This window comes from Phymastichus coffea, unplaced genomic scaffold (assembly GCF_024137745.1).
Source record: "Phymastichus coffea isolate CEN01 unplaced genomic scaffold, Cenicafe_Pcof_1.1 PCOF00054, whole genome shotgun sequence".
Lineage (NCBI taxonomy): Eukaryota > Metazoa > Arthropoda > Insecta > Hymenoptera > Eulophidae > Phymastichus > Phymastichus coffea.
The window spans coordinates 42,466-59,432 of NW_026706865.1; the positions used below are offsets into that span (position 1 = coordinate 42,466).

Sequence of the window (16,967 nt, forward strand, 5' to 3'; positions counted from 1 at the left end):
CAAAGTGCTGATGCCGTTGAATAATGATAATCCAGTCGAGAAGAATGGAAGCGCTGCCAGCTGCATTAACGAAATGCAAAATTGCAGCGAGCGAGAGTTGAGCATTAAATAGGAAGAAAAGGCAACGATCGTCGGTCAACGCAATGTCAGCGTAATGGCACCAAATTGCGATGCGCACTTAAGTAGCCTCTTGTTTACTTGTCCTTTATTAATTGCATTTGTTCACATTGTAGTTGCAACAATGATAAGAATAAATTAACAATAAAAGTATACATCGGTGAGCATTTATCGTTGTCCGCGCATACGCCCATGTGGATGTGTACATGTGTGTGTGTGCGTATGTCGTAAAGCATGCTATGAAATGTCGTTCGTTCCCTGGAAAGAAACAAATGTTATAGAGTACTACAGTGGCAATCCGTGCGGTATATTTGCTTTGTGATGCGCCGGCAGGTATACGTATGTAGGAGAGCTGTGCAAATTGGTTGGTCATTTTCAGTATTAGTTGTAAATGATTAGTCGTACATCGGAACCGCATATCATTTATTCGGTTATCTATTATTAAATACACATTTGTGCGAGAGCTAAATTATCGATACAATTATGATAAAAATTTGTCAACGCTCCTCAATGTTGATCAGGCATTTTCACACGCACGCACGCACGCTCGCACGCACACAGTAACACTCGACAATATTCTCTGGGAACGCGCGCACCTGAATGAAACACCGCCTTTCTCTCGTCTCCGATGTACTGGGCCGCTCTGTTGGCACCAAGTATTCGTTGTACCTTCTTTCATTATTTTAGTTTCTTCATTTACTTCATAGCACAATATCGAGAGTGTTTCAGTACGGGTCCCATATCCCATACGTTGCTAACATTTTCGGTAAATGTCAAAATTACGCGGCAATTATGTCCTATTGTGGTTCTTGCTTGTTCATATCTGCTGCTTATTTTCCCATTCGAGCTCAACACTGCTTATCGTACATGTCTATATTTACAAATGGTTCACTTGTGAGTGCATGGATGAGTCTGTTGAAATAAATGTTTGTTGTAAAACACGTTATTTCTGTTGATTTAATATTCGGTTTGGGTCCATAAGGATTCTCTGCACCGACAGTAAACAATGACATTAAGCGTGGGTGCAAAGAAAACGACCAAATAATAATCAGGTATAAAATTGCGAGAGAACGTTTCGATGAGGAAGAAAAGATTTACAAGTGGACTGCAGATCCACCAAGCTAAGTCAAGTTTCAACGATTCTAACCAAACGTGAATAGACAATGGCAACGCTAGTAGCTACAAATAGATTAAGACAAGACGAGAGGAACAAAGCTTCCACCGTGAATGCAGCCTAAAGGGAATAAACGATGTATGAAATCGGGGCGATCGAGTCGCACGGCGCACGGGTATTCAAACGAGATCTGCGCAAGAGAGAACGCTGCTTAAGGGAAGTTGTGGTTTTTCATTATGAAAACTGCGTGGATGCACTTGCTTAAGCTTGATATATATCTCGAATCTGAGAGTAGGGAGAAAAAAGCAGGCGAAGGGGAGATAGATCGTGATATGGCCTGCACGTATGACGATCATACAAAAATCGTCCATCGGACGCGCTTACGTGTATTCGTGACGGCGTTGTATTTACACTTGAATTGTTCTGCCAATAACAATCGCAAAATAACGATGTACGTAGGATACGAAGAAATGGGCGCATTTGTCTGTGGTCAGACGGCTGTAGTGGCAAGGCGGGCGGGAGCTAGATTTTCGTCTGCTTCGAGAGTGCGCGCGCAACTCCTCCCTTTGCGTATGTGAGCAGTTCCGTGGAAAAATCCCTTAATCCGGCATGATTTTGGAAGAAAAATCACAACAAAGCGCTTATCCATTTGCTTTATCGTTCTATTCGGTCTTGAACGAAAAACAAATTGGACCTATGACCAGGGATGCTCGCGAACCCGTTTTTCCGTTCATCGAAGAACGAATGTTCGTCAAAAAAAGAAACGTAATTTATCGTGATTATTTAGAAATCGATAAAAAAAGAAAAAAAATTATAGGGTTAATCCCATATTGAATTAAAACTCGAATTCCACGGGATGTAATACGACGACAGATAGGTCTTGGTATATTTTCTTGAAAATTTTTATATCTGCGGAGTAGGTATCAAAATTTTGTTTTTATACACTGGCCCACTTTATAGAGTACATAAAAACTCAAAACTAATAAAACAACAAAGCCGACAGACTTGAGCGTTCTTAAAGCAATAGCGAAGGTCAAAATTCCAACCTGTAGAATTAGAATCTGACGAATTCGGATTTATACTGTCTTTTTTTTATTTGCATGAAAGTGTTGAAAAAAACATAGGAAATCAGGCAAATCTTTTTTTATGTGACAACTTTTGTGGGCAAAAGTTCTAATTGGGCGGTCTAAACTTTATAAAATGCTAAAAGCAAAAAATGACGAGCGTCCTGCCCGGACATTTACATTTGGCGAAATCCCTATCCGAACATTCGAAATGAACATGTGAACAGGCAGTTTTCATCAGTTCAGTGGTTATATTCTTTTAAAAATCAAAAATAGATGAACCCCAGGAGGAGGCTGTTAACATCCGAAAATATAATAAGCACAAATATGTGGCTAACGAACAAGAAAGATATATTAAAAGGCAATTTTTATTCCACACGATGGATTTTTAGTCCATACATGAAATTCACTATGGAACAAAATGAACAATATACGTGCATGAGTTTCCTCGAATAAGATGTGATGATAATATTCGTGTACTACATATATAATTCTTCGCGTCGAGTGGGCGATCAACGGGCAAATTTTTTTTGGTTGTGAAATTGTTTGGAAATGTAATCGGAACGGCTAACAACTGTTTCAACTGAAGTTGCACAGTGCTGGTGCTTCATTCAGTGGTATCTATTATCTGAGAGCGATCGCCGTTAACTTACATTTCGTTGGCGAGATAATAAAAGTGGATGGTGAAGGAAACAGCTATTGCCGGTAGTTAGGCCCGCAGGCTAAGAAAAGTACACGAGAGCGTTTGGTTTACGGGATGGCTGCTGCCGCCGCGCGAGCATCCCTTACACAGAAAAGAACAAAATGTGTATAAATAAGCTAAAGCGAGACCGGAAGTTGGATCGGGGAAATCCTGTGGCTAAGGCCAATAGGAAAGAGAAGACCGGTCAGTCGCCGTGCCTATATCTTCTCGCTAGACCGATGCCTATACATATACTCGTATAACTGGGGCAAACGTACTAAAGCAGTTTGGCAAAAATGACCGGCTTGGCGGTTAGCTTCGAGCTAGAAAGCGAAAGCGACTCTACGGCAATGAACTGACAGCAATATAACGCCGACTGAACTCACTCAAGATTGACAAACGCACGACTACTTGAATTTCCCGAGTATCAAGACGAAGATTAGGACAAGAGGGGAGAAAGCTCTTTGACAAGTTTTAACGATGGCCAAGTTCTGTATAGACGCGCGTGACGGAAGGAAGCGAGCCAAGGGAGCGGCACTGACAAGCGGGTCGTTAGTTTCATGGATCGAAGGATCCATTAGATGCTGCTGTTGAGGAAAAGAGAGGAGGGAGGGTACAGAAAGACAGACGAAGGACGTCTCTCCCGTAGTAGAAGCAATCGATGCCAGCGTTACTAGCGAGGAGGATCTTGCGCGTGCGATGAAAAAAGAGACAAACAAATTCAACTGCACTTTCCTTGCTCGGAGATTGTTCGAAACTGACCGGCGGATATAGACATGGGTACTCTGACCGTGTAATCCAACGAATGAAGTCGCAGGAACCAAGAAGCTAGTCTAGATTGAATGACGACAAGCGAAAGAGGATGATCGAAACGGTGAGAAAAACGGCTTCTAGCTGCGCGCCGTCGCACAAGTTTGCCGTGTGATTACGTATAGCCTGCCCATAGAGGCTCTCAGAAATATAGCTGTTGTAAAGTCAGCGTAAGTATAGGTATATATACAGACACGTTACACTGCCGGCGATCGCGGCGAGCTTAAATGACGAGTGCAGCCACGCACGGTGTTCGATCGGAATTCGCAGCCGCGCTCAGTGTCGGAAAGCGAGAAATGTCGCCAGTATCACGACAAACGGCGGATTGCTGAGGCGCAGTTGGCCGCCGTGCTGCATCGCCGCTGGATGCTCACCTGTAACAAGCCAATGCGTTGCTACTTGAATGCTTGGCAGTTGGATTTGCGTTAGATTGCGCGCCTTGCCCCATTGCTTGCGGAGGCAAGTCCGCGACTAGCGACACGAGCGACACCCACCGTTGAGCACATGGACCGTGACAGTTTTGGTGTTAGCGTTGCTTGGATGGCAGGTGTATTTGCCACTGTCGGCTGGCTGGGCCCGCTGGATCAGCAGGTACGATGTCGTTTGCTCGCCTTTTTCCGTTATCACCGAAACCCCACCCCGAGGACTGTCGTAGTTGATTTCCTGTCGGAAACACAGGCAAATGAGGAAATCGCTGCTGCCCGACAAACGCATTATCGTATCAAACCCCCTCCCTAGTTATGGAAAGCCGCGTAGCCGACGCGCACCTACCTACCAATTCGAACGGACTGCACAGTCACGTAGATAGGATTTGATCGTTTGTCCCTGGTTGCGCGTAAGACGTCGAACTAACTGCTAGCAGAGAGAGAGAGAGAGAGAGAGAGAGAGAGAGAGAGAGAGATAGAGAGAGAGAGAGAGAGAGCGAGAAACGCGGATGAACGAACACGATAAAAACATCCGAGACATTAAACCAATGTCACGAAGGAGCGAAGGAGTCGTAGGAGCGACGGCGAACGAGCTCGGGACTGCTTGGGAAAAACTCATTGGCCCGGGTTATATTATCGGTAGCTCCGGGGCCAGTTGCAACCCAGTATCGATCGATTGATTTACGGCAGGCACCGAACGCTGCGCCTCGGTATTACTTTATACTTTGCGACGCTCTCGATACCAGTTATACGAACAATCAACGTTTCCAATCCCGCCAGCTTCCTACCACGCATCTTCTCTGGTCGTGCGCTCTCGCTCTCTCCTTACGTTCCCTGGAAAATCCGCATGTACTGCAATCCAGACAACCGCGCTAAGAGTGTATCCTATACGCTGCTGCTCTTTGAATAGAAGACAAACGTAAGGTCGCGCTAAAGCTTTCTATGAAAACTCCATTTCCATTCAAACTTCTTTCCTGTCTCCCGTACCCGGACATTATTGTTCAATCAAATGGGCTGATATTTAGCGGATACACTAGATGACTTTGTAGACTGTATAAAAATGCGTGTGCACCCAAAAGCTTAACAGCCTAAGGGCATGTTAAACATGTCTATATCCGAAACTGGCCTTACCTGCTGATCATGGGTCCAGATGATGGCAGGAGGTGGTTCTGGACTATGCAACACAACACAAGTCAGATTCATAGTGCTGCCTCTGTTTATGTACATATCAGCATCCCCTAAGATTTCGGTGACTGGCTCTGCGAGCAGAAACAAAAGGCAAATGTGCTACGTAGACACAAATCGATCACTCTTGTTCGAATTGAAAAACAATCTGATTAAGCAAATTGAAAATCCAGATTGTCGTTTTATTGCACCTTTCTCCATTTATTCCAATACAACTTATTTCATAGTATTCACTCTGTGCTCAAGCCATTTTCGTTTTTCTAATTTATGAGTGATCCATACTGGCGCTTCAGCGATGCGATACGTTTTATTCAGACTCAAAGGGGCTATGGCAGCTAAGTCTGATTATTTCAACAAAGGCTACAGTGAGTCATTAGTAGCCACCACTTGAAAGAAATGACGTATGGAGCTACGAGTGCCGGCCAGTTTTCAGTAGCGAACTTTGATTGGGCTACAGATTTTCCGAGGTAGTAGGTGCGGCAAGTGCATTGCGCATACAGTTACAATCACATTCGTGGAAACTGGCAAAACTTTGGTTTTCATTCGTCAGACTCGCAGGTAGTGTTTACGGGCAAATAAATTTCCAAGTGGCACGAGCGGTTTAAAATTAATGTTCACATTAGAAGGCTGATGTACGGTCTGATTAAATGGATCGGTGCACCTCGGCTCTTGTCGCACAAAAGGACATTATTTAGACTTACTCCGCTACCAGGCAAAATTTGGTTATTATAGAGCAGTGTTTTATGAAAAACTTGTTCGTAAACTTTCCTAAACAGCATTCAACTCGGCTTGAATCGCCACTGTTCTTGAGCATACTTGTAAATTAATTTCCCCGAGATGTTCCGAATAGGTAGTTTATTTTTATCAATGCCCAAAACTCTGCCACGTATACAATAGAATAGCTTCACTTTACGATAAATCTTTCGTGCAAAGCGTTTATCTAAGTTCGCCCAGTAGCAATATCAAGTTTCTCCGAGTTTGTTTCTAGGCTATTTAGATTTTATTTGAATATGACTATCAGACTTACTTTGCTCGCGAACACGAGCGAGATCAACGGTCAACTATGGTTCAATAAAGAGGTTGCGGTCAACGATCCGACAAATATGGAGAAAAGTTTTCCGATCAGGTCTTCGACGCTACCAGCGTGCCGAGCCAGCTGATACGCGAATTGAAGCCACGAGAAAAAGCAAGCGAAACATTCGAATGGAGATAGCTAAAAACGGCGCAAGATGATTCTGCTGCTGTCTGCTTGCTGTTTCAACGTGCAATTTTATTTGTTTGTTTTCGTTGGAGATCAAGCGTACAAAATCCACGAGTGCCGTAATAAAGAAATATCCGTTAAAAAAAGAAAAATCATATAAATGCAATAAAAGCTTCGTGTCGAGAATCGGACTTCGGCAATATAATCAACGATCTTCAAGATCCAAGTAGCATAAAAATAACCTCTTGAAGAGATTTGCGGAGAAACGAAAAAGGTAGGAAACTTGGTTCAACTAACCAACCACCGAGAGATGCATTGAGTGTCCAATGGGCGGTGTCGTCGAGACTTGACACTCGTACGTTCCAGAATCGCGCCTCTGTGCCGATTTCACCTGCAAAGTCCATGTTTGTGTTTGAGGATAGTGCACCGCAACGAAACGAGCGTCTGCTGTATACGTAGCCGTGCCAACGGTCAGTAAGTGGATGTCTTTGTGGCGTACCCACGATACCTATAAACAAATCATCATCAACCTTGAAATAAGGCCTGCATCATTATACCAACAATTATTTCCATAGCCCGCGGAAATTCGTTATAGAAGAGAAAGAATAAATATTGATATTGCTATGTACTGACTAATTTTTATTAAGTTGTTAAACGACTCTACATCACCATTTTCTTTAAAATAAACATTTTAATTTAAACAAAATTTTCTAATGATCATTTATTGGCATAAAGATGTGATAATTTGGCGATGATTCGAACTACTTTTAGTAAAGTAATAATAAATCTTAACAAATCCTTTCGCATCTTAGATTCTTTTGATCGTCGAATATTAATTTGAACTTTTTTGAAGGGTTAATCATATTCTACATCTATTTAAAAGCGCTACCTACTTATCTTCATAATATAACTTTAACCTTATTAGTTTTAGATGCGATTCATTTTATTTGGGGAACGTCAATATTTACTACTTCGATCTGGAATCTCTTGGCCATTAAAAAATGCAAGTGTATATAATACAGCTCGCGAGTGAGTGGAATGGAATAATGAGTGGCTTAAAGAATGAAACTTAAACGATTAGCTGTATGGCGGCAGTATGCATAGTATGCATCTTGATGAGTATATTGAAGTCGAGGACTCGCTTTGGAATGGTTCGGGTCGCTTTTTATTTCATGACAGATAATGTCAGTCGTGTATGAACTGTCAGGATTGGTTGGGGCCGAGCAGGTCCTTACGACGCGGTGAACCTAACTATTCAGTCAGTCTCCATTGTTTCGTCTACGTTCGTGTATTTTTGCTGTTCTTTCGTAGGGACGTAATGAGGATTAAACCATCATGAAATTGAACTATTTGGTACGCAAAAAATTCTTTGATTGTATGCACGGAGAAGCAAGAGTTTTTCTAGGGTCTTTTGTGCGCATTGTAAAGTCTGAAGAAACTTATTATCGAGTAAATGAATCTGCCTTCGAATTAGATTCTGACACGGCTATCTCTGTCTACGATTTTTTCGATCAATCAATGAGCCATGCAACGAGTCGTGTTATCGGCTCGAGTGATCTGCTCCGAATATTATCACTCGAACGTTTCAGTGAGTATTATAGCTAAAGTTATAGCTAAAGAGTATGGTTGAGCACTTTATTAAACTGGTTTTAAAAGGAGCTGGCTCCTTTTTAAAGTTGGAAGATAGTAATTACAATGTTGTTCGCTCTTGGCAGAAAGCAATCACTCAGGACAATAGCTGAAGCTGGAAAAATGTAATATCAACGAGTTGTTAGTATCTTTGAAATTTGGCCAAATTTGACAAGGACTTAACTACAAAAGAGCATGCGACTGGTTGGTCAAAGCTTTACAAAGAGTCCAGGTACAAGCCCGGAATGGCATTGTTCCAAGTATAGCTGCGTTATAAATAAGATTCGGAGCATCGTCGATATTGCAGATGAAGCTAAAATTCGTTTGTCCACTAGGAAATTAATTGCCATCTCGCGTGCACGTGGGCCACGACATTGTCACTGGAATAAGGTGCGCTGATCAAGATAGAGCGCGAACAGTCAAGCCCAGCAGTGAATGTGCCTTGGAACACGGTTGTGTCACCTGCACGTTAAAGGCTCATGAATTGGCGACAATCTAGCCAGCTCGGCGGACAACTGACTGAGAATTAGCAATACCGCGAGATTATCGGAATATGCCCCCCCCCCCCTCCTTCAGACTCGTCTACACCCCGTTGGTAAGAACTTGGCCATGTATCAATAATTATTTGTTTGGAGCTCAAATAATCCGTTGAGGTCAGCTGGCAGTGAAACGCCGGGTGTCAATGATCGAGGTCGAGGCGGTAGGCGCGGTCTAATAGTTAGTCAGGATAAGGTGGCTCAAAGGCGTAGGACGCGAGGCGTGAGGTGTGTGAGTAAGCGCAGCCTCCAGACGCGCGATTGAGTATGGTAACGCGCGAGAGCTCTAGGTTACGAGTGGCGACCATTGGCAGCGGCTATTTGCAGACGTGCCCAAGAGTGTCGAAGCGATGAAAAGCAATCTAGAACAGATGTTTGTTTGAAAAGTATTGCTGCGACTCGGCGAGAATATCGCTGAGTATTGATCGGCAGAAGTGGGGCTTTCGGCCTCGCGCAATGTTTTCATTGCGTGCATAGTGTATCGCGGTATTGCTCGACCACGCCGAATCAGGACGTCATGCTGCAAGCTGATGTTTTGAGAGGTGCAAGCTCCGCGCTGTTTGTCCGACTATTTTCCGCTTACGCTCCTGCGTACTCGAGCTCGAGGCTGCACAAATATCCACGTCGGAGCTGCCGCAACCTCCTAACAATTTATTGCTCCATTTCTACGGAGGATGAAGATCACGGGACCGATTGATATTCGAGGCAGCTTGATGGCTTATTCTATAGCGCGCATCCAATGTACACGTATTAAAGACGCATAGAACACAGTGCCGGAAAGTGACGATAGATCATTGATTCACCTCAGGCTCAATCCGGTCAATAAAATTGGCAATTCAACGATACTATTATACCGTCCTGCTGGCTTGACGGCATGAAAATCAGCAAAAGCTACAAATTCATCGAAACCAAATTAATATTCTTGGGCATTTAATGCATGAAAATTATCTGAAATCGAAGGGAAATTATATTTGGGATATTTTTTGGATCGACAACTTCTTACAAACATTCAATTTTTCTATATTTTAATTCACAACTCACCAAGCACTAGAATTCATTGCTGAGGTTGACCGCTGCTGCTAGAAAATAGCCATCCAAGAGTCGTTTTATCAAGTTTCACATATGATGAATATATATATATATATATATATATATATATCGACAGTAGCTTATCGAGAAGTTAATAACTATTGAATTACTAATGAATTTATTACTTAAAAAATCATGAACAGTTCATTTATTATCTTGGCAACGCGTATTTCTTTTTTTCTATCAAAAATATGAGCTGCATTGTATCTGAAAAAAATGTAGTAGAACTCGAGATATGGTGATTTAATATAAGCTATAAAAAGGTAAGCCGAAATGAGCGGGTCAAATGACCAAAGCTGTTAACGGAAATTATAATACCTTGAGTCCTACTCAATTTTTTTGAAATCTGAATGAAAGAACCAAAATTTTTATTATGAAATAAAAAATAAGTGTCTATTATTCAGATTTCATTGCAATGATGATAAAAATAAACTATGTATGATTTTTCAAAGAATGAATGCCTTAATAATTGATTAGTCGTTATTGCCATAAGCATTGAAATTCGAATTTGGTGAGTAAAAATGGATAAAACAGCATCAGGATGGCTATTTTTGAGCACAAAAACTAAACAATTTTTTAAGAAGTGGTCGGTTCTAGAAATCATAAGTATATTTGTCTTAGAATTTCAGACTGATGGTTTTCATGCATTGAAAGCTCAGATACATGTTCTTTGCTGATTTCGAGGCCGTCGTGTGCCGTTGGGCTTCCTTTTATGGCCACCTTAGAGAGCCGGTCCAGGTATCGTTCGATTACCAAACAAGACAGATAAGCTGGGATAAATAATACAGTGAAAAATTAGCTGCAGTAGGTATGCGATATAATACTGACCGTGCGGTCTGCTAAATTGAGAACGCGGCAGCTGAGACTGGCGGTGGTGCCGACGAGAGCTGTGACGTTATGCGAGGCTAAGATGTCGAAAACCGGTCCCCTATCCAAGGGCTCGATGTCGTGTTCCAGATGTTGCTCCTCGTCGTCGCTACGACACCTGCTCGAACCTGTAACACACGCGTGTGTACGCGCAATCATTTTAATGTTTTTTTATCATTTGTCTAGTGGCTCGCTTTTCTTGGCAAACCCTGCAGCTTTTACGGTGCGATTTGGTTCAATTACTACGTTAGCTGGCCCCGATGGGACAACGCTTGCATTCGTTCGTCAATAAAATATCACTGTCCCGACGACTGACAAAGATTTTACAACAAAGATTAATGAGCGAAATATAAATCTTTATATTCAGACCTACGAATAAGCATTAGCAGTTCCGCTGTTACGGGAAATGTCAGTGCTTGATCAGATGTTCTGGAACATCCGCTCGAATTGCGGTTCACGAACTAGCCTCCAACAGTAACACATTAATCAAGCGCAAGATAAGCCCAGTCACGGTTGAGTACTGATGATAATGAAAGAAGGAGGCAAACGTTGGTTAACGGAAACCCTTCAAGTTTAATAGGGACTTATTGCGTATTCGGCATTGATGGAGTCTCCTACATGGCCTTGCTATTGGTGGAGGTGGTATTGCTGCTGCTGCTGCTGCTGCTGCTCAAGATGATTATGATAATGACAACGGCGGCGGCGTAGAAACAACGAATTTCATTTTCTCTTTTCCAAACTGTAGTTGTTTTGCGATTTCAGCGTAGCGATCCATCAAAATACAAACGTAGTATAATCTTTAATTAGTTGCATAATATAAGTGCACAGTAAAGCGGTACACCTTTAAAGTTTTCGCAAAACAAAATAAATATGCTAACCTTTGCTAATTTATTGCACCGTTCGTGGAAAAGATATTATCGCGAGTACGTGAGTACGAGACATGACTGTCCATACCTATCGCAGATCGACATGGCCGCGCACGAGCGCAGCTGCAACATCGCAGCAGGAGAAAACGATTTCTGCGTTTTCGCAGACTGTACTCTTGTCGATCTAGGACTTGGGCTATATGTGGACTATTGAGTGGGCACCTGTAATAGCTTCGAGTGACAGATTGCATTGTTGCATTTGTTTAGAAAAAGTCTAAGTCGGTAAGCGATCTCGTGCGTGTCATCCAGTTGGAAACGGAGCCCCGGCTTCAGGTGTCAGCGAGGACCTTATAATTTATCCAATACCATTGTTTCTATTATGACATTAACTACAGTAGGTCAGCATCGAAAACGCGACGTTGATAGAGCACGATGGAATATAATATGTTTAGATAAAGCTGTGACATGCCGTAGGGTATAAGGCTACAGTCTTGATGGTAGCTTAGCTCGAATCAGCGCTGAATTTGTCAATAGAAGAGTTGATCGACGTTATCACAACTTACAGCCAATCAACCCAATCAATTTCGAGATTTTGAGAAGCCATCTGATTAAAGGAAAAAGTATTTTACGTGAAATAAGTACATTCAATTTAGGTTTATCGAAAGAATAGCACGAATTTTAAGAAAAACATCTATTTATTAACGATGTTTTCATACATCAAGTCTCATGTTAAATTGGTCAACTTTGATTATAAATCTGTGAAAAGCGGTTACGTGGACTAATGTTTTGGCAACTAGTTTAATGTACTATAGGGAATAGGAAAATGTTAAAAGAAAGTACAAGTTGAGTTGGAATTTCATTATCAGCTGACAGCCCAAACTGACGTGTGCGAGGTGATGCATACAAGTGACGGCGTCTGTGCAGAGGAGAACTTGGCTTCATTTTTATAAGGTAATTTTAATGAGTAAATAGCGAAGTAATACTTGCTTTGAAAATCTAGGCCACACACAAATTGCTTGCAGTAAAGCACAGCATTAATGGCCCGATAATTATCAGGAGGTCCTCGCTGTGGAAGCTGAGATTTCAACGCCATAACTTCCTAGAGCGTCATAAACATCAGCTCAACTGAAAGCCATTTTTCGAGAGAGAGAGAGAGAGAGAGAGAGAGAGAGCGAGAGCTAAACAGAGAGACGGGAGAGAGGGGGGAGTCGTGCACAATGGGCTAAGTCAATATTCATGCGAGAAACTGGCTTTTTCTCAGCGACGCATTCAGCGACAGTTATCAAAGACGAAATTATTCCATTGAAGGAGAGGTTATTATCAGTATAGCGTTCGTCTTCTGGTCTCAAGACTACAATCGACCGACTTTTGACGCGCCTACTCTATCTCGCCGTCGAATGTCTCGAAGCAGCTTACATTAAATATGTGTCCAACTTTTGCTTTGCGTCGATTATTGAATGCGAATTCATGGATAAATACATCAAACAAGTTAAGCTAGTCGAGATTTTATCGATAAAAAGAAAATTTAGCGAAGAAAAAAAAATTCAGATATTTTATCCTGCGGGATTGATTAATGACTAGTTATGGTTTATACGCTGTACTCCATTTATATAAAGCTGACAGGTATGTAATGATCCATCTATCGCTCGTCTCTTTGGACGTTTGGAATGATCGATCTTGATCTTGCAACCAAGAATCATCCTCCATGACAACTCCTGTTGGTTAATTCTTTATGTGTCAAGTTCTACTTGCACACTTTCCTCAAACGGAATTGTCTATTTCTGTACCCATCAGTTGTCCATCGCGGCAGACTATAGATATATAGAGTTATTCGAACACTTTGTCGGTTGCTCACTGCTGCTGTGAAGCTTGTTAAATTTTCTCTCTTCCCTTCGCAAGTGTTTGCACAGCAAGTTTGCACTGCTGTGTGTGCCACTAGTAGCCCCAAAGTTTGCTGGTCCCAAGCAAAGATGCCATCGGTCAGAGTGAGGGCCAGACAGGCTATTAACTTTTTCGTCATCCTCTACCGCATTTAAATGGATAATCAAGTAGCAGATCCCTGCTGCTGTCAGCGCAAACTTCAATTGACACAAGAACCGCTATGATAAGCAGCAATTAACCGGTCACATTGAACCTCGTGAAACAAGTGAGTAAATAACTCGTCACGCACAGGGTGCCACGAGAACAATTGGAAATTCATACACAATGAAGAAGCCAGCCTCGCAGTGAGAACTCTTTAGAAAAGGAGTTTCTTCAATGAAAAAAAGAAGCGGAGCATTTATTGGTAGAAGTTATAATCGAAGTAAAAGAGACTCCTGGAAAGCAAAAAAAGGTTCCAACTTGCAGGTGTAAAGACTTGCAAGAAAACTGAGAGTTTTGTGCGTGTCGTGAAATAGATCGCGAACTATTCACTTTCCTGTCTCTCCGTTTTCCTCTTGATATGCTTCGCACATGCAGGCGAGCAAGAGGGGCTGCTTCTTTTTATCGAAAGTGATTTGACTCGCTGCCGGTGCTTTATTAAAGTAGCCGTACGTGCGAACGCGAGAGCGCGCGCATTATCTCGTATTCGAGCAGCACGTCTCGAGGGCCGAAGTAATTTTTATTAAAACAGCGGTTCCCATCCAAGAGCCGGTAGGGGCGCCCATGGGGGCCGAAAGCAAACCAAGGAAAACTGAGGGTAAAAGCGGGCGTCGCGCTGCACCCGAGGCCACTCGCTGCCCGCGGCCGCAAAAGAGACGATGCCAAGTGTTTCGACGGGTGGCCAAGAGGAGCGCCCGGAGTGGCGCCACTGTGGCAGCGCTCGGCGGACAGCGAGGCTGTCGAGTGGCGAGCCCCGCAAGGCAAACAGCAACAAGCCGCGCGAGTAACGCACTCGGGTCAGCGCCCGCGCGGCACCAGGCGGCACTCACCGGCCAGGAGCAGGCTCAAAACCAGTAGGACGGCCCTCATGTCGACGTGGCGGCCCGCCTGCGGCTGCTGGCGCTCGCTCGTCGCCTCGCACTCATCGCGGCGCGCGCACGCTCATGCCACCGCCACCAACGGCACTGACGCGGCAATAGGCGGCAACTGATCGGGCGCTCGATCACTACATGTTCGTCGGCGACTCTGCGAGTTGCAAGCGGCGCTGGCTCTCGAGCTCGACTGAGGCGACGAGAACCGAGGGATGGCGATCGAAGAGGAGCGGTTGTGGCGCGCGGCCAGGCGCAGGCTGCGCGGGCGGCCGCGCGAGCTGGCCGAGCGGCCGCCGCGTAGGTACAGCTCGGCTGCTGTGCGCCGTTCGGCGCGTGCGCGGCGCCAGCAGCAGCAGCAGCAGCAGCACTCCGCCGTCTCCGCCGGTCGACTGACAGTGGGGCTGAGCCACGCGCCTCCGGCTGGCCACCGAGCTAAAAGTTGGGCTCGCCGCTCGACCCGCACGGCGGCGAATGGCGATGAGACTGCCGCAGCTTTGCTGGCTCCATTGCGACGCCGATGGAAAAGAAACGGCCTCGTAGCTACTGTACGAGATGCCGTAGGCGGTCTTCGCAACGAATTCCGAGCAGATGTCGGGCTTATCGGCGATTAATTAGCTTCCAGATTGTGTTCTAAAACAATGAAAGCAGTGCGAACAGTTACTTCATTGGGCCTTTCCTGGTAACGCGCGAACGAATGATCCGTCTCTTATTGCACGCGGGTCACTTTGAAAACGAAAGGCATAAGAACAAGCCGGATAAGAGCATTCCGCGGGATTATCCCATGATGTATACGGCGTGACGATACATATCGACGAGCGCAGACTGACGTCAATCTTGTAAAAGCTGTTGATTCGACTTTCGCGATCTTGCTACGTCTTGCTTCGAGCAAACTTCTTCTGCCTGAAAGAATGATTCTGATCGAGCGATCGTAGTAGCTCTGTTCGTTGCTTCGATTCGGCAATGGAGTATTGGAGGGCGTTAGGGGTTCTGATTGGTAAGTCGCAAGCACGGCGTCCATCTCGACATTCGATTAGTCAAAATTAACACACTCAGTCTATTCGGTGTACTTTAATGAGCAGTCGATGAAAATCAGTGAAACGACTGATCGCGAAAAATTGAAGCGAGTGAATAGTATAACTGCTGTGTATATCAATCCTAGACTGGCATGGATAAGATTGCTCGAGTCGCGCGATTCAACGTCCGCTCGTTCATGGTATTTCAATGGAGCGCGGCCAGGAGGTTTCGCTCGTCGAAAGCCGATGCACGCGATGCCCAATTCAACCAGTCCTGAGCCTGGCCGATGCAAGTGCGGATACAGATGCACGCGTCGGCCGAATTTCGTTGACGAAATGTCTACGAGGACCGTACGAAAGTACGGCGAACGCGAGCCAAGTTGGAAAAACGGATTCGGGTGACCGCTAGGCGTCATCCGTGACAGTGTATCGTGTATTACTTTATTTCGCAATTTCGCAAAACTTGATGAGTGTTGAATGGACAAATTAAACGACTACGATGAACGATTTCTGACTGCGGCCTTTTACCTTGGCTTATAAATGACATGGACTTATAACTACCACACCTCAACCCGAAGAATCGAATTCTTTTTTTGCATTTCAATGTCAACTAATAATACCTACGAAAAATTCACAAATTGACATTTGACTATCTATTTAGAAAAGTAATGGCTTGCAATCATGGTTCAGGTTGTTTTTGATTTTGTAATGGAACGCAATCCAATTTCTTCCTGCTGCTTACTCTTCCTATCATATTAAAACCTAACAGTTGATTCATTAAAATAATTACTAACAATTTATTATCAATGAATATTACAAACATTCCGCTTTAGGTCGTCCGTAAAATTTGGGTGTTTCTTGACTTTTAATTTTCATAACGAACGTATTTTTTGTGACTATTAACATATAATTCACAGATGACCCAGTAAGTGCGATGAGTTGGGTTTTGGTTGAGTCAGCTTTCACGATGTTTTCATTGTAAATCAACAAAACCTAGCATTTTAAGAAAATAAGGAGCTCAATGCTCTTGACATTTCGAAAATGGCATTTACGCAGTAATCAATGAAGGGAAAGTAGAACGTTAAGAAATTAGGCAATTATACGGGCTAGATAACTATCGCACCTAGCCCACCTAATATCTGATTTCATGAAATATATCCCAAATGACTGAGCTTCATTTGCCGTTGACACACGAAATACCTCAGTCGTTGGCGCGTAATGGCGATGAGTATGATGACCCACTGCTATTTCGACAAAGTCGGTCAACACTTGACTTATCGTGTTTCTTATATGCTTAATTAACAGAAAGTGGAAGTGGTGTGACCGGGGGCGCACGTTCGTCACAACATCAAATTTGTCCAATTTGTCCTCGAAGACCAGCCGGTGTTTAATTGCCCAGAGAAGGTGAAAAGAACAAA

The 16,967-nt window shown here is 43.7% G+C and overlaps 1 protein-coding gene across 1 annotated transcript; it reads right to left on the reverse strand.

The window, feature by feature from the left end:
- Positions 1 to 175: 175 nt before the first annotated feature.
- LOC131665795 (SPEG neighbor protein-like) lies at positions 176 to 15,116 on the reverse strand. The gene is made up of 6 exons (XM_058937921.1): positions 14,495 to 15,116; positions 10,681 to 10,847; positions 6,896 to 7,106; positions 5,344 to 5,471; positions 4,282 to 4,450; positions 176 to 4,161 (listed from the first exon to the last, which is right to left on the reverse strand). The coding sequence occupies exons 1-6, from the start codon at positions 14,532 to 14,534 to the stop codon at positions 4,064 to 4,066; spliced, it is 813 nt and encodes a 270-aa protein (XP_058793904.1). The 5' UTR covers positions 14,535 to 15,116; the 3' UTR covers positions 176 to 4,063.
- Positions 15,117 to 16,967: the final 1,851 nt, after the last annotated feature.

Bases quoted from the DNA above. Each gene is read 5' to 3' on its own strand.
- LOC131665795 (XM_058937921.1), bottom strand. From the start codon at position 14,534: ATGAGGGCCGTCCTACTGGTTTTGAGCCTGCTCCTGGCCG. The intron at 7,107-10,680 runs GTCAGTATTATA...ATTTGTTTATAG, and splicing joins TCAATTTAGCAGACCGCACG to GTATCGTGGGTACGCCACAA. The intron at 4,451-5,343 runs GTAAGGCCAGTT...TGTTTCCGACAG, and splicing joins TCTGGACCCATGATCAGCAG to GAAATCAACTACGACAGTCC.